General features: G+C 35.7%; 1 protein-coding gene across 6 annotated transcripts in view; it reads right to left on the reverse strand.

Annotated features, from left to right (window-relative positions):
* Positions 1-11,047: 11,047 nt before the first annotated feature.
* The window catches only part of SLC36A4 (solute carrier family 36 member 4), a 344,024-nt gene continuing 331,093 nt past the window's right edge, over positions 11,048-23,978 (reverse strand). For 4 of the 6 annotated variants that reach the window (XM_054524923.2, XM_054524922.2, XM_002822350.5 and 1 more), the window contains 2 exons: positions 21,285-21,454; positions 11,048-15,711 (listed from right to left, as the gene is read on the reverse strand). In XM_054524923.2, coding sequence (XP_054380898.1) covers positions 15,404-15,711; positions 21,285-21,454 — 478 coding nt within the window. In that variant the 3' untranslated portion in view covers positions 11,048-15,403. Of the gene's footprint in view, positions 15,712-20,991; positions 21,128-21,284; positions 21,455-23,978 lie in introns of those variants that run through there. The other 2 variants (XM_054524925.2, XM_054524924.2) reach the window with 2 other exon arrangements.

Consider the following 23,978-nt stretch of genomic DNA (forward strand, 5'->3'; position numbering starts at 1 on the left):
AAAATTGAAATATCATTTGATTTGCTTTTATATCTCTGAACATGCAACTCAAATAATCATTACATTTTTAGAAGTTTTCATTTAAATGATATATATATTCTTTAGAAGGATTTTAATGATATATGTGTACACACATGCACACGTGTGTATGCATATACATACATAGACACACACATATATATCCAAAATATTGTAGTCATATTGAATTAACATTGAAATTCTCATTGTACAGTGGCTTTTTATTCTTCTTTGAGGGTCTTAATTGCAATAGAATGTTATCAAAATCTAAATTGTCTAAATAATTCTTACATTCAGGGAGATTTGGGATTGTTTGGTTTTTCCTTATTATAACCGCCACATTTTAGACATCTGGATTTTGTTTCAGAATTTTTCTTAATAATGAAAACCCTTAAAGACTTTCAGAAGTAATTTAGCCAATTTTTCTTGCCCTGAGCTGAAATCTTTAAATCTCTTGCAGGCGTCTCAAGATAACATACTCCATCTCTCAGTAAAACATTTCCATACTTATTTTACTCTTGAGAAATTCTTTTTTACATATGACCTGTTCCAATTTGAGCTTGTCTCCTTTCTTTTACCCCCTGACATTTTTAAGGCAACTAGAACATCCTGGAAGCATTCACATAATCACCCAAAGAATTTACTGCTTCATCATCTGACTTTTGAAACATGCCAAGAGCTATTATCGTTAAAGTTAAATAATGCCATAGGATGATAATTAATTTGATCCTTAACTGTTCAGTGTCATCTCCCTGCACAGAGAAGCAGTGAAATATAATAAATAATAAATTGGTTAAGGGCATGGGGTTTAGTGTTGGTCGTACTTTGATTTCTATCCTGGCTTCTCCACTTACCAGCATATCTCCATACTTTCTTCAGTCTCAGTTTCCTCTTCTGTAAATTGGGATCATAATGCTGCTTCCCTCATATAGTAAGTAGGACTTAAACAAGATACTATGTATAAAGGGCCCCACCCATCTAAAGGGCACCCATAGAGCCCTATAACTATTTGTTTTCATTGTTTATTATCTGTAGCAGATACACTCTATTAAAGGAGAGCAATGAGATACCATGTAATAGATAACTGTCCTTATGAATTATCTAGGAGATAATCTGCCATTCTTATTGCTCTATGAAGCCAAATCTGAGGTTGTAATGGGAGTTTTATTTGTTTTTAAAAATGTTTCCTTAAGTCCAAAAGAAGAGGGAAGACACTGAAACTCTTTATAAACTTTAAAGAAATTTTATTCTTAATTACTTTTGGTTTTGCTCATTTTCACAGAAGTCAAGTGTCCTTAAGTCTTGCTGGGCTTCTCAAAGGCCTGTAGATAATGATGCTTGGGTGGCAACTCTCAGCAACCATTGGCAGAGTAGCTGTTGGACGTATTTGGAATAATTCTTAGATTATTTTATTCTGTGCATTGGACCTCCATTAATGGAGACCAATAGAGAGGAAAGGGAACAGGATGAAATTAACAAGAAAGATACAAAAGAGAAGGATGAGACAGCATTTTAAAACTTACGCCGCCAAAGGAGGCAAATTCTCTGCTGGGAGAAGCTAATGGAAGCGAGCATGAGGACCACCATTTCATTCTGCTGGTGCCACCCTGCGCTCCCACAGAGAAGGGTCGTTAATTTAAGCCAATGACAACTATCCAGCTTGGAAACCATAGGCTGAAACTGGAAAACCCCAGAAATAATGGAGCATAATTGATGGGAACTAAAATGATCATGGAATCACCTCCTAAGTTTGATGTTTTTTAAGTGTGAGCAGATAACCAAGCTAAAGCAGTGATTGATGTTGAAATTGAGCACAAAGGAAGAGGGCTTCATCTGTGATTTGGAGGGATCTGCACCCTATTCTAAAGTTTTCGTTGCTTTCATTTTTACCCATTATGTCCAGAGATATTTATTCTAATATTGTATTAGACTATGGGTTTTACTTAAAAACATGAAATTTACAGTAACTGTTTACTTACAGCCATATCATAATTACATTTTTTGTGTGTGTAGAGATGAGGTCTGTGTTGCCAAGGCTGGTCTTGAGCTTCTGGCCTCAAGAGATCCTCCTGCCTCAGCTTCATAAATTGCTGGGATAAAAGACATGAGGCACTGTGCCTGGCCCATAATTAAATAATGGTATTTCAACTTCCAGAAGTTAAGTCTCTTTAAGTGGGTATGGAAACTCAAGACAGCAAGTTTAATGACTGACTTAATCCTTTTTTTGTTTTTTTTTTTAGACAGAGTCTTACTCTGTTGCCCAGGCTGGAGTATAGTGGCACAATCTCAGCTCACTGCAACCTCTACACCCCAGGTTCAAGCAATTCTTCTGCCTCAGCCTCCAGAGTAACTGGGATTACAGGCACCTGCCACCATGCCTGGCTAATTTTTGCATTTTTAGTAGAGACAGGGTTTCACCATGTTGGCCAGGCTGGTCTCTTGACCTTTAGTGATCCACCCACCTTGGCCTCCCAAAGTGCTGAGATTACTGGCATAAGCCACTGTGCCCAGCCTGACTTTATCCTTTTAATGAAAAATGATAAAGTGCTGTATTCAGAAGCTGTCAGTACTGCACTATTATTCTTTGCATCTGTTCCTCAATTCATCAAATGTTTATTGGCACCTTGCTGTGCTTTGAAGGACTTTTTAAATTTATTTCCATGGCTGCATTTCCTATATGATGCTTGCTTAATTTTGTCAATTAAAGTTTGAAGAGAAAAAGTGCATGCAAATTTCGGTATCAAAATACATGTGAGACACCATTTCACATTCCTCTCCATTGCCAAAGTTTCTCCTTTCTTTTTTCAAATGTTAAAAGCTGAATGGACCAAATTCCTTCTACCTTAAAAGAATTTTTTCAATTGGCAAATAATAATTTTACATACTTATAGGGTACATAGAGATTTTGATATATATTCTCTCTAGTGATCAGATTAGGTAGATTAGCATATCCATCATCTCAAACACTTATTGGTTCTTTGTGTTGGGAATGCTCAATACCCTTCTAGTTATTTGAAATACATAATATGTTGTTGTTAACTATAATCATCCTACAGTGGTATATGGCCCTAGAACTTATTTCTCCTATCTGTAACTTTGTATCCTTTAACAAATATCTCCCTATCCCTCCTTTCTCCCTACCATTCCCAGCCTCTAATATCCTCTATCCTACTTTTTACTTCTATGGTATCACCTTTTTTAGCTTCCACATGTGAGTGAGAACATGTGGTGTTTAATTTTCTGTTCCTGGCTTATTTCACTTAACATAATGTCTTTCAGTTCCATCCATGTTGCCGCAAATGAGAGGCTTTCTTTCTATCTTTTTAATAATATAATGTAGTCCTCAATTACTGTCTCTTTTTAGGTTCCCATATTGAGCCTGCTTGGTTTGGGTCACAGCACTAATAAGATCAGCATCTCATCTGTTTCAGTCTCTCGAGTCATTTTCTTCATTAAGGGAATGACGGGAGGGAATGTGTGAGAAGAATTTCATTGTCTGTTAATTGTGTACCTGATTCTGGCTCTCTAATGCTGATGACTGAAAATGTGTGAACAGCTCAGTCTGAGCCCATCGCTACTAACTTCTCAAACTTCTTCACCAAAGATGCCTCTTAGGATGGCAGAGTGCAAATGTGGGTTCTCAGGATTCTATAGTATAACTTCAACCGGAATCCTTAAACTCAAAGTTTCTTTGAAGTATTAAAATTCACATGCTTTTTGGATCTTAAGCAATAGCATAATTGATTTTTAATATAAAATAATATTTCCTCTTTCTGGGCACACAGACTCTATTTCCCAGTCTCCCTTGGAATTAATAACATAGGGCCATGTGATTAGGTTCTAGGTAACAGGAAGTGGTTAGAAGTGATGTACCCTTCTTCTAGGCCTGGCCATAAGAGCTCATGCATGATTGCCTGTGCTTTTTCATCATCTTCTATGGGGGCCCTAGAGGCCACGTGTTCAGTATGGTAGTGACACAGGTGTAAAGAGCCAGGATCCTGCATCCCTATGTGGAGGCAAGGAGCTTGATAATACAGCATATTGTGACATAAGAAAAAAATAAACTTTTATTATGTTAAGCCACTAGGATTTTAGGGGTGGTTTGTTACAGCAGCTATATTAATTGTCATGATTAATACATCATAAGAACAATTTTTTTCTATCAGCCTTATTCATCAAGATGCAGTTTCATTAATTAATTTTGAAAATGGGGCTGAATTGAAGAATGTTGAACAAACTTAGTGTCTAGGAAACTTCTCTCCTCTTTCTTGCTGTTGAAATAGTTCCAGTCCCAGACTTACAAAAATACGTGGATACCAAAAATAGGGGTTTTTTTTCCCCATTTCTTTCTTTTTTCACAAATATCAATGAACTCTATCAGGGTAACCATTGAGAGAATATGCCCAGAATACCGTGGGGCAAAATGCAATATTTTAAGTTTGGGTTGAAATTTTGGCAAGTGAATCTTCTTATCAAAAATAAAAATTATTTGCATTCTTCTGCAGATTTAGAAGGTTTCTGACCCACTGCCCTTCTGTCTCAATATTAAAACATGATGACTGATGATGCAATTTATTTAACACCAGTGTAATCATTTCTATTACTTACATATTATGTCTCAAAAGATTAATCTTCCTCATATTTGTTTTCACCAAATGCAAATCCTAGGACATGTAACACTCCCACTCATGCACCTGTTCTCAACACATTTCCAATGTCCCTGGACACAACCAGGAAAAACCATTTGAGGGCGATCTTTCACCACATTCAGGCATTGTGTAGCCTAGACAATTCCCAGACTCATTCATTCCACCAACAATCTCTCATCAGCAACAACCTCTCATATTTTTGTTATCCCCAAACCACTTAGTACTTGTTAAGTGGACTCTTGGACCATTAACTTTAAGTGAACAGAAAGAGACATGATATGTATTTAAATTATAAAAACTGAAGGTAATATTAAAGGTAAGAATAATTGTTTTGTGTCATTGGAAGATGGCTGATCTCACTGTTAACCTTTCACTAGGTTTTTGGCTCAATAATTGAAGCAGTAGGTTCTACATGCAGTATGTTTCTTTCCTGCCTCTTTATTGCTAATAAGTTAAATAATTCAAAATTACAATGATAGGCCATTAGGAATGTCAGCAAGTGATTGAGGGCTTCATCTGATAATTCTGTTATCAGAATGTTATCTCAGTCCAGCTCAAACATGGACAGGGAATGAATGGAGAGATTTATGAGTGAGTAGTACCTGGAAACCTCTAAGTCCACAATGGAATCAAAACCTGGAAGTTTGATTGGTTTTACTTGGGCTTAGTGACAAATTCCTAATCTACTCATTACATTGCACTCTGTAGAGCATGGGTCCCATGGCCCATTAGGAACAGGCCACATAGCAGAAGGTGAGCAGCTGGCAAGCATTACCACCTGAGCTCCGCCTCATGTCAGATCAGCAGCAGCATTAGATTCTCATAGGAGCGGGGACCCTATCATGAACTGCGCATGCAAGGCGTGTAGGCTGTGCGCCTCTTACTAGGATCTGATAATGCCTGATGATCTGAAGTGGAACAGTTTCACTCCAAAACCAACCCCCCGCCCTCATCCGTGGAAAAATCATCTTCCACAAAACTGGTCCCTGGTGCCAGAAAGGTTGGGGATCACGCTGTAGAGCAATTCTTTATGCTCTATTGTGGCATCTTGATGTATTTTTTAAGCATCCCCAAGATTTCATTGTTCTGTTTTCTCTAATGAGAAAGAAAATAATCAAATACTGGGGATAAGTCAAATTCCTAATGACTGAGGCATTTGTTCCACAGCTTGTTTTGTTTTGTTTTAATCCTGACCCTTTATCCTCATCATTGGAAATTGGCAAAAGTTTATCCCCGAAGTGATAAGTTCTGGCTTGTCAAGATAATTAAGGCTATTGCTGAGATACACTACATTTGAAGTGACAGAAACGGTCCTTACTGGCATTATCAGTGTCATGGAGAAATTTTCCCATCCATGATTTTTCAGGTCCTAGGATGTTTCCCTCTGGCAACCTACATTTTTTTCAGAGAGGAAAAAATGTATCCGTAGTCACTGCCCATCTTCTGGCAGAATGTGTTGAAAGGTGTACACTCAAGAGCTGCAAGATGATCCAAATTATTATTTTCACTATTTCCTTGAACATCATATTTCAGTCAGGAGGTACTATGGTAGACTGCTAGTTAACCTCTGAAAACCAATTAGTGTGTGGATTTGCATTTAGGGGCTACTCTCCTAACCTTGTAATAATCTGGGCCTCTGTCAGAATTGAGTACAACACATCTTTTCCCATCTATGTAGTGCCTCCAAAGCAATTTTAATTTTAGAAAATATCTTCTCCTATGGTTTGGGTTTTCTGTATCATAATAACCAGAAGTCATTAAGCAGTTTATACAACAGTGGCTAAAAAGCGAAATCTCTGCCAGTATGCATTTGATGAGAGCATCATTGATTATGTGTGATTTCCAGCAGTTCGTTTCAGTATAATACCAGCCATTAACACTGGGTGGCTAGTTTTCCAAGTGTATCCTAAAAAGGGTGATCCAGATCTGTTTTTGCTGTGCAAAGTGTTAATATTGACGCCTCGTCTTCTTCCAGTGGCAAAATTTATCTGTTTTATACTGAAAAGTACTAATACTGGTTGAGGTTTTTCTGTTTGTTGTTTTTTTTTTTTTTTTCCACAGAGCACACTCTGCTGTATGTGCAAACAACATACTTGAGCAATGTCTCATGAAAGGCAATGTGCTGGAGCAAATGCATTTTCAGTTACATAATTCCCATTTCCAGATACTGTGATTCTTGTTTTTTACTTTCTGAGCTATTTCTATACAATGGCCACCTTGGCCAGGCCACATTTCCCAACACATAGAGATTCTCATTCTTGCTTTGCATTGAGTTGGGTTCTGTTTATGACATATACCAGAATGCACTCAGACAATAGGTAGGCTCTCAGAACAGCCAGAGAATGCCCTCTTTTGTGAGAAGAGCCACAAAAAACTACTGAATAGATGATTCTTTTACAAGCAGGGAAACTTTAGGCATCAAAAGTTTAGAAACATAGCTCTGGGTGTTATGCTTTTGTCTTCTTAAGACAGAAAAGGATCACTTGCAGTCCAGGTTACATCTAATTTTACAAAGAATGAGTAGAAAGTATAACTGATTTATTTCCAAAATTTAATCTGCTCATGTAACATATAAAAACAGAAAGGGCTGTGAGGGTTTTTAATCTTTTCCTTCTTACAGACTTCACGTACATTACTTCTGAATATGTTTTTAAGATTTGTCTGATTCAAATGATTTTCTGTAAGACACTCAGATGTGGATGTCTTTGCTTGACAGTATTGTAGCCTGCTGAACTAGCATACAAAGTGGAAAAGGTCGGTCAAATTCATTCAACAAAAAGACACAGGGGCAGAGGACAGACAGCACAGAAAGCATGGCTTTGCCCCTGCACCTGACGATTTTAAGTACCAGAGCTCTAACATGGGCTTTTCTGTCAATTCATTCATTCATTCAACAAAATTTTTTGAGTGTCTCCTATGTGCCTGACATTCTTCTAGGCACTGTATTTTCAGAATTGAACATAATTGATCAAACTACCTTACTCATAGAGCTCATAGTGTCTAGGGGAGGGCAGAGAAGAAATGAAAAAAAATGAAGGAATATGTAACTCACTCCAGGTACAGGTAAGGTTGTATGTGAAGGCTTCCTAGTAGAGCCTCCTAAACTGAATCTTAACTAAGAATTGACCAGGAAAAAAATAGAGGAGGGAGAAGGAAATCATTTTAGTATGAGAAGGTTCTGGAGTCATGCAGATGAAACAGAGTGTGTAGTGTGCTTGCGGCGCTGGCAGCAGTTTGGTGTTGCTGGAACTTTTGGGGTGAGACAGGGAGTGAGGTCAGCTATGGTACCACATTAAAGAGCTCAGTCTTTGTACAGCCAAGACTGGAGAAGACAATAGATTTAACAAAGTGACAAGATCAGATTTTCAAGCACTTATTCTGTGCTCTTGTGGGGTACTGCTGGGTGTGGGAACTACAAAGATAAGAAGACACTACAGGTCCATGATCTGAAGTGCTCACTTCTGCACTGCCCACCCACCTCTTTTTTTCTTTTTGGTCTACTTTACGTTCTTATTCGACTCTAGACCTGCTCTCCCTCAATCCACACCCAGCACACCCTTCCTCTCCCTTCAGTGCAAGTTGGGCATTTGGTGGCCAGTCCCTATCCTTTTGCACAGAGATCCAGCATGGAGAATGACAAAACTATTTCATAACTCCTCGGCAAGGCTGACATATGAGCTTTAGTTTCTATCATCAATACCTGCTAGTCCCGTGATTCATGGCACCAGAAAACTGACGACCAAAAGACCCAATTCCCTCACATTTTAAGCCATCAAACAAATCAACCTTTACAGGGAAACTTGAAACCATATCTGTTCTTTAAAAACCAATGCACAACAGACACATAAACCAATGGAACAGAATAAAGAACACAGAAACAACACCACACATCTACAACCATCTGTTCTTTGACAAACCTGACAAAAACAAGCAGTGGGGAAAGGACTCCCTATTCAATAAATGGTACTTGAAGAACTGGCTAGCCATATGCAGAAAACTGAAAGTGAACCCCTTCCTTACACCATATACAAAAATTAACTCAAGATGGATTAAAGACTTAAATGTTAACACCTAAAACTATAAAAACCCTAGAAGGAAATCTAGGCAATACCAGTCAGGACATAGGCACAGGCAAAGATTTCATGACGAAATTGCCAAGAACAATTGCAGCAAAAGCAAAAAATGACAAATGGGATCTAATTAAACTAAAGAGCTTATGCACAGCAAAAGAAACTAGCATCAGAGTGAACAGGCAACCTACAGAGCAGGAGAAAATTTTTGCAATCTATCCATCTGACAAAGGACTAATATCCAAAATCTACAAGGAACTTAAACAAATTTACAAGAAAAAAAACAACTGCATTAAAAAGTGGGCAAAGGATATGAACAGACACTTCTCAAAAGAAGACATTCATGTGGCCAACAAACATGGAAAAAAGCTCACCATCACTGATCATTAGAGAAATGCAAATCAAAACCACAATGAGATACCATCTTATGCCAGTCAGAATGGCAATTATTAAAAAGTCAAGAAATAAAAGATACTGGTGAGGTTGCAGAGGAGTAGGAATGCTTTTACACTGTTGGTGGGAATGTAAATTAGTTCAACTATTGTGGAAGACAGTGTGCAATTCCTCAAAGATCTAGAACCAGAAATACTATTTGACCCGGCAATCCCATTACTGGGTAAATACCCAAAAGAATATGAATCATTCTATTACAGAGATACATGCATGAGTATGTTCAGTGCAGCACACTTCACAATAGCAAAGACATGGAACCAACACAACTGCCCATCAATGATAGACTAAAGAAAACGTGGTACGTATACACCATGGAATACTGTGAAGCCATAAAAAGGAATACCACCATGGAATGCTATGCAGCCATAAAAAGGAACAAGACCATGTCCTTTGTAGGGACATGGATGGAACTGGAAGCCATTATCCTCAGCACACTAATAAAGGGGACACAAAACCAAACACCGCATGTTCTCACTTATAAGTGGGAGCTGAACAATGAGAACATATGGACACAGGGAGGGGGAACAACACACACTGGGGCCTGTTTGGGGGTGGGGTGGGAGGAGGGAGAGCAGTAGGAAAAATAGCTGATGCATGCTGGGCTTAATACCTAAGTGATGGGTTGATAGGTGCAGCAAACCACCATGGCACGTTTACCTATGTAACAAACCTGCATATCCTGCACATGTACCCCGGGACTTAAAACAATGCACAATCTTTCCCAAAGAAAGTTTTCTTCCAGAATTCATAAAGAAAGGTTTCTTTGGGAAATGTTGTGCACTGGTATTTAAATAGCAGAGTAGTACCTTGTTCTACCAATTAAAGTAGTACCAACCATCTTTATTTTTTTTCCTCCATCAAGTACCCCACAGGGCTTTTCATTGCAATTTACGTGCACCTAGTCCTATCCCTATCTAATTTGGGGTGTGTGTGTGTGTGTGTGTGTGTGTGTGTGTGTGTGTGTGTGTGTGTGTGTGTGTGTGTGTGTGTGTGTGTGTGTGTGTGTGTGTTTTGCCTTTGTGTTCCTTCTGTTGCTTGCCAGAAGCACATACCACTACTAAGGCTTTATAAACTTCCTGTCCCTAAAACCATTTCTCTCACATTCCTCTCACATTCCTCTTTTCACTAGTCATTTAAAAACAGTAAAACCCATTTCTTTATCCTGACACTATGGTTCCATTTTCCACAAATCTCCTTGTCTTGGCCCAGAAGCATATTTTGCAGACCTGCTAAAATTTATGTATTTTTTAATTTCCCAAATTATCAGTCCTCAGTATACATTTGTTGTAATATAATTGTCATTGTATTCTAAGTTATCGTAATTTATGATCCCCCTCTTGCTGAACATGTAGGTTGTTTCCAATTTTTCACATTAAAACATAATGCTGTAACACACCTTTAGGCATAGCATCTCTCTTCTGTGAACTATGATGTCTTTATGCTAAGTTCACAAGAGCAGGATTGCTGATGTGAAGGTATAAATATCTTTATGATCTTTTAATACAGGATTGGCATAATGCTTTCCCAAAGCATTAATTTTGTAATGCAAACAAAATGATTGATACATATTCTTGACCTTACAAAAGCAGTAAATCATGAATGCAGCATCTGCAGATGGCTCATCCTGCATTCATGCTGCAGGAAGTTCAGGTCACAGTTTTGAGTGTGTCCTTTCATTTTTAATCAACTTCTGCTCTTAAAACTTAGAAGTACACAGTATCAACTTCCAGCATAACAGAGAATTAACCATAAAGACTGCTTAAAATGTTATTATAAGAATATTATACTAGTGCCATTTTTAGCTTATGACACTTATCAATGTCATTTAACCTTAGAAAAATGTATCTAAAAGGCAACTGCAAGCAAAATATTTTATTGAAAATTCAGAAAAGTTACAATACTTTAAGACAGCATTTTTCATATTCTGTTATAAAGAAAAATGTTAAAAGAATTGACTTGCGCGCTATGATATTTAGGTTTCATGCAAACTAACAAAATCATTTTGAAAAACAAAAATCCACCCACAGCTGAATTTATTCAGGGTGTAAACATATATTTTCCTATTTGTTATCAAGAAAACTCTAATGAAATATTTTTAGAGTGTTCTTTTCAAAACAGCATCTTTCTGGACCCAATTTAAATAGTAATTTAGTATTAGTGTCTAGTTCACATAGATTACTGATTTGTGTGTGTGTCTGCATATACTTGTGCACACATGCATGTAGGAACTAGCTAATTTTAATATGAAATTTTAAGAATCAGAGTGATTTGCTATTTCACTTATCATAGGGCAATAAATAGCATTTCTAGCCATTTCTTGAGCATGTTTCCTTATCTCATAGGTCAAAACCAATCAGTTTCAGAAAGTTTAGCCTAGTAAGTGCCAATGGCATAAACAAGACTAACCATAATGCTGCCAAAGTATTAACTATTACAGCCAGGAATTTAATGTTAGGAAGTATATTACTATACTTTTCAGATCCAAGTTTCTCAAATTTTCTTATTAACGGAAGCTAGGTGAGCCAAAAAGATCAGACTCATTTTTAAAAAAGTTATTATTGTATATTATCGATGTTCTATATGTTAACCAAATTATTTTATTCCTCAACAGATGGTATTGAGCCACTGATGTTATTTAAATAATTTTATTTATTATTTACACTAGCTCTATTTCAAATCATCTTCTCCCTTTTAAATGAAGAAAGAAGTGAGGTCAAGACCTAATTTGTGTATACTGTCAGTAAACAGATACACTACTCAGATGCTGTACTGAAATCTATGAGAAGACATAAGTAAGCTATAGTAAGACTTGTGCCTTGCCACAGCTAGAAATGGCACTAATACTTTAATATTTCAAGTAATATTTTATAGTATTTTGCAGTTAAAGAGATTTTATGTAACTACTATGAAACTACTAAGATTGGACACTGTTAGGAAACTCAAAACATGCACATTGACATACAACGCTTGTAAACATGTAAGTGCATTTTCTAGGCAAGATGCAGAAATCATTTTAATAAAGGAGAATTTAGTGAGAATACGACTAAATATAATGTGGCATTTGCTAATAGACTTGTTTCATTTGGTAACATCATCTAAACTGGTTTTTAACCAAGAATACGCTGTAGCTCTTATTTTCTTAATTGTAAAGAAATCTGGCCATGTGGGGAAAAGAAGTCCCTCTGAAAAAAACATCTGAGAACCAGTGTTTTGACAAGTTGACTCCGATACTGATGAAACTCTTGGGTGTAAGGGAACAGTGATTAACTGACTTGGAACGGAGTTCATTAGAGGTAAATAAAGCTTTCCTTTCTTCCCCCTCAGTAGCAGAAAAGGCAGTCAGGCAACTGATTAACTTTAGGGAATAGTTCTTCACTGTGGTGGCTGACAAAATGCTGAAGTCATTTTAGTCACAGTGTGATGATCCAAAAGCGATGAGATACAAAATTTGACAGGTGCAATCACTCTCATTTCTCCAGGCTCCCAAAATAAAAGCAAGAGCTGGTATAATCGAAATATCGTCTCCAAAATCTTTAGGAAATTTTACGACTCATTAAAGCTAAATTTTCAGAGAAAAAATTACCCACTGGTTATTTTTGCAAATAAAATGCATCATCAAATACCCTTAATAACAATACATTTAAGCTTTCCATCTAAATAGTGTTTCTTGTTGAGAATTAAAACTTTCTTCCTTTTTAGGCCCTCTTCTGCAATTCAACTTTTTCTTGTATTTAAAGTATTCATCATTTATTGAATTTAGTACTGGATGTTGATTCACCATTCTTATTGCTAAAGGAAGCCTGGTTGATAATATGCTCAAGATGAGTTTGTGCTGAATTTAAAAATTATTTATTGCTATGATCAATTTTATTCAAATTTCATTGCATTTGATGAATTCCATAAGGAAAATAAACAATGGGCCAAAGTGTAAAAATTAAATAACATAGACTAGAAATATTATCTGAAAACAGGTGACAAAAACCTAATGCTGCTTCCTATTAAATAATAATTTTCGACTCATTTTATATCAAGCTATAAAGTTTTTTAAACATCTAATTCAAGACTATACAATACTAGTTTCAGTGAAGATTCGTTTTCCTATAACTTCTTCTGCATTCTCTTAGTATGACTAAAGGCTCAGTGTAACAGAATTGATATAAAAGTATCTCAAAAAATTACTGTTGATACCTAATGTGAATGGTTAAAAAAGTTTTGATTCTTATGACTTTGTACCAAAATAAAGCTTCTGATATATCTTTAGGATTGTATTTGATGATCAGTTAATGATATAAGCAAAAAATACTTGAACTAAGTTAACATTTACATATAAAAATAGAGAATATATACAACTATAGTGATCTTGATGATATCTTCAAGTATGGTATACTAACAAACTAGAGTATCACCAGCCTGGGTAAACAGTTCATGTTTTAAAGTATGAATTGTTTTTAAAGTCAGAAGACAATTCTATTCTCAATAATTTTCATTTTCCCCACCAACTGAGAGATTCTTTATCTTGGTTAATAACTTGAAAAATATGGAATAATTAGAAGTTATTTGTCTGAAAGAAGCCTGGAGTGTCTCAATATTTAGAAGGGAGTTTATTGATTTTTTCTAAGCATGAATCTCTTCATGGTTTATGATTCTTGTATATATTTTTTGTTGTTTTAGTTTTTAAGAGTTGGGATCTCCCTGTTAGGCTGGAGTGCAGTGGCACAGTCATAGCTTACCACAGCCTCAAACTTCTGTGCTCAAGGGATCCTCCTGCTTCAGCCTCCTGAGTAGCTGGGACTATAGGTACACGCCACATCAGGCTAATTTTTTTTAAATTTTTATGTTTTATAGAGTCGAAGTCTCACTATGCTGCCCAGGCTGGTCTTGAGCTCCTGGCCTCTCAACTGATCCTCCCAACTTATCCTCCAGAGTAGCTGGGATTATAAGCACAGACCACCACACCTAGCTGATTCTTTTATTCTGCTCATAATAAATAAAAGGCTGTGATAAGAAAAGCCACAGGGCTGGAAAGAGTCCACAAATCCTCTGTTTTCTGAGGTGTCTATTTTCTGCCATTCAGGAAGATGGTGTCTATGAAATTCAGGAAAGGAAGGTAATAATAAAAAAAAGCTCAAGCCACAAATAGTATAGCTGGACACACATCTTACTAGCCAGGAGTTTCACCAGCAAGCAGGCTCTATTCTGTTTTAAAAGAACATAGCTTCTTTCTCTTGCTGAGGTTTATATGGCCACAGTGTAGGCTTCTTGGAGTTCCCTGATTTTCTGCTCAGGTCACATATACTATTAAAAATCACACATTCATTTTCAAAGTATTAAAATATAATGAAATAGATTCAACAGTAAAATTAAGCTGAACATAATTTATTCTTTTTCTTGGACATGACGTGAGAAATGAAACATCCTGGCCTGGGAGTCAGAAGATTACGTTTTCTTGATCTCAAGGCTGAGTGGTCTCGACCAAGTTACTTAACCTTTCTAAGCCTCCTTTTCCTCTGACGAAAAACAAGGGAGTTGCACTACATAACTTTTAAAGTCCCTTTTCAAATTTCATTGAAACACTAAGTCATGATTTTGAACAGTGCCTCTTGATTATGAAGATCAACTACCATTAGAGTGTAAAATTAATTCTAGTGCTTGCAATTTTCTGATGCTTATGTTAATGGGAGTTTTCTAAACTTCCAGGAGCTAATCATTAGAATTTGGCTCACTAATAAAAACATAATTGAGATTTTTTTTTTTTACATTATACATAAAGTTTACTTTGGCATTCACAGGGATGATCTGGAGAGAGCTTTTTGTTAAACATGTTCTTATTTTATTCTCTTATTGTTGAAATCCTATTCCCTTCTCAAGTGAGTGGCAAAAGAGTAGCATAAAACAGAGGTATCCTGGTTAAGCTATTTCTTACTGAGATAAAAGAATAATAGAAGTATTTTTATTCTTTAATTTTTTTACATTTTAATTTTTTCAATTTTCAGAACTTAATTTTTTGAAACTATTGCTAACACTTAAAAGCAAGGATTTATCATAGGTTTACCACTACTGGTAAAGAGTTACGATTACTTCCAAAATATTAATATTGTGCCAAAGAAAACAGAGTTTGTTACCATTTTTATGTATATAGCAATGTATTTTACTAGTTATCTTGATAATTTTCAGAAATGAGACAAAAATAGAAGACTCATGATTCTGCTTTTGCTATTTCAAACCAGATGTTAAGCATGTTGAATTCAAATGTAGAGAAGGACTCTGTGGAGTGCCAACTACAACTTTGGGAGTAGGATAAATAATTTCTTCAACGGTTATATATGTACCTAATAAGAAGCCAACAACTCCAGTGAATGCTATAGAAATATTTTTCAGGACCATCCATATATTATAATGTTCCTTAGAAAATGTAAGAATTTCAACCAAAGGTGGCAGGATTAGGGCCAATGTGCTGCTGCTCACAGCTCCAACGAAGGAAATCACAATGTCTAAACGAGGAATAAGAATTGCTCCGGCACCTAGAAAATGAAAATACATTTATTTTTCTTATTTAAATGTTTGTTACTTACATGAATATTAAAAGTAGGTATTTTCAATACTGAAAGTAATTACTAAAAATAATTAATGAAAGTTGAACTACTAAACTATTGCTTGTGAAAAAAATCTGCCATATTTTGTTCTAAGCTAGAGAGAGACAGAAAGACCAAAATAGTGAGTGACGTTTCCTAGACTTTCACTTGTCAACAGTTTCTTATATAAACAACTTTTAATTTTTTGCTTTAAAATTCTGGGCAAAGAAGTTTTGATAGTTTATTTCCAGAGCATTTGCATTACTTTGTCTGCCCATACAGCTCAATAATGCACAAGACATAGAGTGGTGGGACATAAATAAATGAGAGAGAAGAGATAGCTATTCCTTAAAGTAGAATTCCAATCAATCAAAATAGAAGGAACAATGGAAACAGAAAAGCATTAAGCAAATACCACAATAATCACTGGATAGGAAGAGTCACTGATGAATGCTGAAATTAGTGGGCAAAAACTGAATGAGATCTGGATAGTTACAGAGTTTCAAAATATCTTCTTTCAAGATACTTATTAATTATAAAAGGAAAACTAGTACCTTTACAGTGGAGAAATATGTCAACAGACCACCTTAACCAAGTAAACAAAATTAACATCACCAATAAGACACTGATACTATGATGTGATACACTGAGAAGTGCACAGCATCACTTCTGTGAGATTCTTGTTAAAAATGCTTAACTTCAACCTAATCATGAGAAAGCATCAGAAAAATTCAAATTGAAAGAAATTTTACAAAATTACTGACATTTTGAAAGTGTCAAGGTCAAGAAAGACAATGAAAGTCAAGGACAGTCAAGACTGGAAGACACAAATGAGTATGACAGCTAAATTCAAGTGGGACCATGGCTTATGTCCTGGACCAGAAAAGGATCTTAGTGGGAAAACTGGCAAGATTATCATAAGGTCTATAAAGTAGTTAATAGCATTGTATCCATGCTAATTTCTTGGTTTTAATAGCTGTACTGTGATTATGGAAGCTGTGAACATCAGAGGAAGCTGAGTAGAGGTTTATGGTAACTACTTTCTTTTACACCCTTTCTGTCTAAATTACTTCAAAATGAAAAGTTAAAAAAAAAATAGTACTCCACTATTGTCAGAGATTTCCAAACTGTTGATGAGTTTTCTGCAAGTTCTGGTCTGGCACTTTCTTGATCTTATCAAAATGCATCAACAGAAGATTTGCAAAAACTAAGACTCATATTCCTTCTTTATTTGTCCTTAAATGTTTTGTTAAATGATTTGTTGAGGGTTTGGAGTTGCCACCAGAAATAACAGCTGTGTTTGCTCATAGACAGGCTGTGACAAGTACATCACCACTGCCATCGATGACGATTATATCACCACATTTCCTCTTTGGGGACTCCAATTGTGGCATGTGTTGGAGACACATATATTCCTGTTAGTAATTTAGTTTTCAGTTTGCAGTACACTGGTTTCTCTACTTCTTAATTTTCAATTTATGACGTTTTATTTTTTCCTTTTTCTATTCTTTCTGTGGCTTTCAATATTTTCCAGGAGGTTGTGGGACCAATTTGGAACTAAGTTCCCCCCATATTCCTCATATAACCAGAAGTTATCATTTATCATTCTGTATTCAAATTATTATGAAAACTAAGCCCTAAAAACTGTTTTGAAATTATAAACGTAGCTTTACATCTATAGGGCTGAAGTGGCATAACCCTTTATAAATGAAATAATTGACTCTAAAGAAGTAGAAATAACTAGCTCTAAAGACCTCAAAAGTAGAAATACTTTATAAAGTAGATTCTTCATCTAATAGATGCTTGTTACATACATAGCCTTTTAACTTTGCTCTCTAGGGAGCTATAGAGCATAACTCTCAAACATAGTTAGGACCTCTCAAAATTCATTGAACATAATCGTTTGTGGAGACATGTTTGTTTCACCTACTTATAGTAAGTAGCAGTATAAAAGTGAGGCCAGACAAATATGACCAGAATCTTGCCACCTGAAGAGGCTTTCAATTTGGAATCCATTTTTCTTTATCTACAATCCAAGCTGTCACTAGTAAATCAAGTGAAATACTGTTGGAAAACTATGTGGGGGAATACTATAGCATTTTAGAATTTATAGACAAAATTTCCATCTAGCAAACAGTTTTAAGTCATGAAGTATAATTCTCATCTAAAATCTGTTTAAAGTCAGATTTTAAACATTACATTACCAAAAGATATTTGCTTGTAAAAATGGCTTGAAATATGCTATTGGTAATGTTATTAGTAGACAAAGAAGAAGAGGTATACATACTTTTAGCCAAACCCAACATATATTAATAAAAACTCAAAGCAGAGTTTAAAATAAGGATAGTTTTATTCATTACAAATACTGTCATTTACAGACAGCTATTATGAATAGATCTATTAAGTACTAATCAGACTTATTCAGTATTTACCAAAACGATATACAGCAAGAAAAAGAATGTATCCTTAGAGCATAAAGTTCCCTCTGATATTAAAATAAAAGCCTATTTAGGTCCATTATTTGCATCTGAAGGGTAAATGCAGATACATCAGAACACAAAACAAAGCACTTGATATTACAGCACCAAAAACAAAAATGTGGAAAATAACTTAGCAGATTAATTTTAATTATACAAATAGTTAATAGTGCTCTCCACATACCTACTGACTCTAAGACAGGATATCAGGAAATAGAATGGTACTTTTCTAGTCTGCAGAGGCAACTAACTTAAATGAAGGATTTTAGTGGGTTTTCTCTACAAACTACTAAAGATTTATAGGTTTTGATACTTATATAGTCATAGTCTACTATAGATTTTAAAAACAAGGACTTTTTAAAAATTACAAACAGTGGCCGGGCGCGGTGGCTCATGCCTGTAATCCTAGCACTTTGGGAGGCTGAGTGAGACGGGTGGATCACGAGGTCAGGAGATCGAGACCATCCTGGCTAACATGGTGAAACCCCGTCTCTACTAAAATTACAAAAAATTAGCTGGGCGAGGTGGCGGGCGCCTGTAGTCCCAGCTACTTGGGAGGCTGAGGTAGGAGAATGGCGTGAACCCGGGAGGCAGAGCTTGTAGTGAGCCGAGATCGTGCCACTGCACTCCAGCCTGGGCGACAGAGCGAGACTCTGCCTCAAAAAAAAAAAAAAAAAAATTACAAACAGTAGGAGGATCAACAAATTAGAGAGTAACAGAAGTAAATAGTACTTAGTATATTTTGTTGATTCAATTCATACACAGAATTGAAACACTGGTCTCAGTGTTTATTCTAATACATTTAAAAATGTAATGGCTCATAGTATAGGTTTACTCTTAAAAGGTATTTATGTCCATGGTAACCTTTGGCTGGTTTCTACCCTCCCTCCTCCCTCACTTGTGAGGTGCCTATATACCAGGTAAGCACCTAAAGGGAACACGCAGGAGGAGTCTGAATCATTTCTAAAGTTTTTGAATTTCACTAAGAAGATATTTTGAGATCATGATTCAAATGCTAAATGGATACTTGGACACAACCAACATAATCCAAGCTGATAAGTCCACTTCTTTAAGGACTAATACAACAAACATGGATTCAGTACTTGTAAAGGATTATGGAACATTGAAAGACATTCAATTTTCAATGCAAATCAGGCTGAGCCTCATTGCTAGTGCTGCTGCACAGCCTACTCTACGAACATGATGAGGTCCCATCAACTGTCTACACACATTTATCAGTAAAATGCACGCCCCCAAATCTTTTCAAGTGCTTTGGAAAACAGAATAAAAAGCAGTTTTGCCACGAATATCAGTTGGCTTTTACTTTAATTTGGAAGGATATGTGCCAAAGACACAAATGAAGTTCAGTGTCCAGTGATGTGTCCCAATATAGCAGAAGGAAATATTACAGTTTTTGTTCCCTTTCTCCAAGGCATATCCCTTATATGGATGAGAAGCTTTAATGACTTTTAACTAAAGAAAGCAGCAGCCAAGAAAAGGCTGCAGTTCTCTGTGCTATGAACTAAGCCCCTGGCTTCTGGAAACAAACTCATGGAAGCAGATGTGGTGTGGTCTGTGCCTCAGCTCATTCATAACTTCAATACAACAATGCCAGCCAATGTGCAGAAATGGGTGAAGTTATAAAGAAATCCTAGACTCCTTTTCCCATTGCCCTCAAACTCCTTTACCTGAATTTCCATTACCAACTTTAAAAGACAATATACTTTCAGAATAGAATTGTCTTACATCTATTGATAAAAACATTTACTGAAATTAGTCTTTTTATTTAGTCATTACCAAATTGACATTACCATGTCAATAAAATAAATGTATAAAAATATTTCAAAATGTCTTAAAATATCTTTTTCCTACTGAATGTTTTTTTGTTAGTCATCAGAGTATGGGCTTATTGACTTCATTTGTTAATATGATTTCTCTTATTAGTGATATAATTCATTTAAGTAATTACTTTGAAAAATACATTTTATCTACTTTTTCAGCTTTGCATTTCCCATTTCAAACAAAATGTAATACACTCAATTCTTTAAATCTAGGCATGAGCTCCATGGCAGGCTGCTCAAATCAATTTATTGAGTTGCCCCAAATTTCTAGCTGTATCATTCTAAATAGTGCAAGATGTTTATTAATATCTTACACAAGGAATTTCCAAAGCTGCTTGTTCTCCAGAACACTAGTAATCTGGTCCCTGGTATCATTTTAGGCAATCCCAGTTTAGTTTGGTGATGTAATCATCTGTATATTTGTAGTTACAGTAATGGTTACAATAATGATCATAACTTCCAGCTATTAATACTTTGTTAATATTATTTCTAACCCCACCAAAATGCCATAAGGAAGTTTTATCTTCATTTCACAGTTGAGGAAAGAGGGGCTCAACAATGGCATGTAACTTGCCTAAAGACACCAGCAAGTAAGTGATAGGCTTGACTTTGAATCCCCAGATTTGTCTGACTCCAAAACTTACATTCTTTCCACTACACCGAACTCAAGCTCCCTTTCCATGAGTCTCTATTATGAATGCTACCTTGAGAAGACATTTTATGATGAAGAGTCTTAATAAGAGATTATATACACTTCTTCAAATAATAAGAAAACAAGCCACTAAAATTATGAAAGACCAATACAAGTAAAATTAAAACACTTTCCTGTAAGTAGTTACAGAGAAGTAAACTGTTAAAATATACAAAAACAGGAATGAAAAACTAGAACCAAAATAAAATGTTTAACAAAAATGGAAGGGGTCCCATGTACGTGTTATTTTAATCATCAGTAATGTAATTTTCAAAATAACTTCATTAGTTATTTTAAGTGTGATAGGATCTGGTTTGTGTTCTTCTTATGTAGCAGTAGAAAAATAGAATTTTAACCTGAAAAGTAACATAGCTGGGTGAATAAAATTGTTTTAAAAATATTGAAAAATACATCTTATGTAGCTTTCATTTTAAGAAATTACATCTTATATAGCTTTCATTTTAAGAAATTCAACAATAAAAAATTATGATATAAATATATAATGATACTTACAAGTAATACTAACCAAGAAGGATCTTATCCCAAATTCACAGATTTGCTTCCATTTAGTATGAAATTTGGATGTGATCCCAGGGATAATGATCTCTGCTGGAACATAGAACTGAATTGAATATGTCACAAAAATGCCAAAGGAATACAGAATTTTCACTGATTGATATAACCTGTTGAAAAAAATTTTCAAAATTTAGTCATTTTTAACGTGAATTTAGCTTTCCTCCTTTATTTTTAATATTAAGATAAACAAGAAATCCAGAATACCAAATTAGGCCAGAACCTTACTAACTAAAAATGCTTGTTTATAAAAAAGGCAAATTGATCTCTAACTAAATTTCCAGATGATACAAGAACAATTCATTTTGACAAGACTGGAAAGCTTGAACATGCATGCCAGGGTTTGGGATATATTGGCAAAAAGATTTCACTTTGGGATAAGCCAATATTCTGAAGGTTAGACTCAGCCCCCCAAAGAGCTAAAGTTTTCTCAACTTTATTTTTAAAAATTGAGCCTACTATATGTCTTACATCCTGAGTCATACCCTCACTGATCTTTACATAGAAGAAAAACTCACATTAAACTTAAGTATAGTTCTTGGGTGAAAATCTTTGGAGGTATGTCATTAGTTGCAGAAATGTCATCCATCTTAAGTCTAAAAGCAGGCATCTAAACGGTTTCAACTTGCAAAGTTCTCTAAATTACACATACAATCTATGTTTAAAATTACATTAAATAAGAGACAGAGTTGCTGGGTAAGGTGGTTGTTATTCTTTTGTGCAAATTAACTTATCTCTTTGATATACAGTGCTTCAAAACAGCACAGCAATTTTCAGTTTTATAAATATCTTTAGATTTCTACATTATGGATAACCTCCTGTCAAAACTTCGCATGCATGTCTTGATAAAGACTTCAGTAACTTTCTTAAGCCCAGAAAAAGAAGACTTTTTAAACGTTGATAATGACATGAAGAGAAAACAGAATTGTAGGACCTAGAGGAAGGAACATTACGGAATCCACTCTTTTGGGTTGCAGAATAATAAAATTAATATGCTGTATTTTAAAAAACATTTTAATATTTTATAACATTCAAAAGAAAAGCCCAACCATCTTGCATTTTTTAAGTAACAAAGCAGAGACAACACTGTGGGTTCAGTGTGCTGCAACATCAGGGCAGTGATTAATACATATGTCCTCTTTCAGCAGAAACATCTTCCCACAGTTTTCTCATTTAAGAGTTCTACTTTCCCACCTAAAATTCCCATGTACAGGAAAGAGTGTTTTCTTTCTCACAAAAAAATGCAATCATTTTAAAAGGATTATATTCTACTTTTGGTATATAATGTCAAGGTATATAAACCTCGACATTAATGAAGCTTTAAGTATAAATGTACTTAATATATAAGTATGCAAACATCGACATGAATGGAGCTTTATTTCTGATGTCTTAAGACTTAAAGTAGTAAGGATTTTTTAATTCGACTTTTAAAGTTCAGGGGTACATGTGCAGGTTATATAGGTAAATTTGTGTCATGGGGGCCTGTTGTACAGATTATTTCATCACTCAGGTATTAAGCCTAGTACCCATTGGCTATTTTTTCTGATCCTCTCCCTCCTCACACCCTTCACCCTCAATAGGCCCCAGTGTGTGTTGTTCCCCTCCATGTGTCCACGTGTTCTCATCATTTAGCTCCCACTTATAAGTAAGAATATGTGGTATTTGGTTTTCTGTTCCCATGTTAGTTTGCTAAGGATAATGACCTCCAGCTCCACCCATGTTCCTACAAAGAACATTATCTCATTCTTTTTTATGGCTGCATAGTATTCCACGATGTATATTGTACCATATCTTCTTTATCCAATCTATCACTGACAGGCATTTAGGTTAATTCCGTATCTTTGCTATCGTGAAAAGTGCTGCAATGAACAAAGGTATGTACGTGTTTCTATAACAGAACGATTTATATTTCTTTGGGTATAAACCCAGTAATGAGACGACTGGATCAAATGACATTTCTGTTTTAAGGTCTTTGAGGCATCGCTACACTGTCTTCCACAATGTCTTGAACTAACTTATACTCCCATCAACAGTTTATAATAAGCGTTGTTCCTTTTTCTCCATAACCTCACTAGCATGTTATTTTTTGACTTTTTAGTAATAGCCATTCTGACAAGTGTGAGATGGTATCACGCTGTGGTTTTGATTTGCATTTCTCTAATGATCAGTAATGTTGAGCATTTTTTTTTTCCATGATTGTTGGCGGCATGTATGCCTTCTTTTGAGACGTGTCTGTTCACGTCCTTTGCCCACTTTTTTTTTGTTTTTTTTTTTGAGGTGGAGTCTCACTCTGTTGCCCAGGATAGAGTGCAGCAGCTCAATCTTAGCTCACTGCAACCTCTGCCTCCCCGGTTCAAGCGATTCTCTTGCCTCAACCTCCCGAGTAGCTGGGACTACAAGCGCCCGCCACCACACCTGGCTAATTTTTGTACTTTTAGTAGAGATGGGGTTTCACCATATTGGCCAGGCTGGTCTCAAACTCCTAACCTTGTGATCTGCCTGCCTTGGCCTCCCAAATCCTTTGCCCACTTTTTAATGAGATTCTTTTCTTATAAATTTCTTGAAGTTCCTTTAAATGCTGGATATTAGACCTTTGTTCGATGCCTAGTTTGCAAAAATTTTCTTCCATTCTGT

This window comes from Pongo abelii, chromosome 9 (genome assembly GCF_028885655.2).
Source record: "Pongo abelii isolate AG06213 chromosome 9, NHGRI_mPonAbe1-v2.0_pri, whole genome shotgun sequence".
Taxonomy (NCBI): domain Eukaryota; kingdom Metazoa; phylum Chordata; class Mammalia; order Primates; family Hominidae; genus Pongo; species Pongo abelii.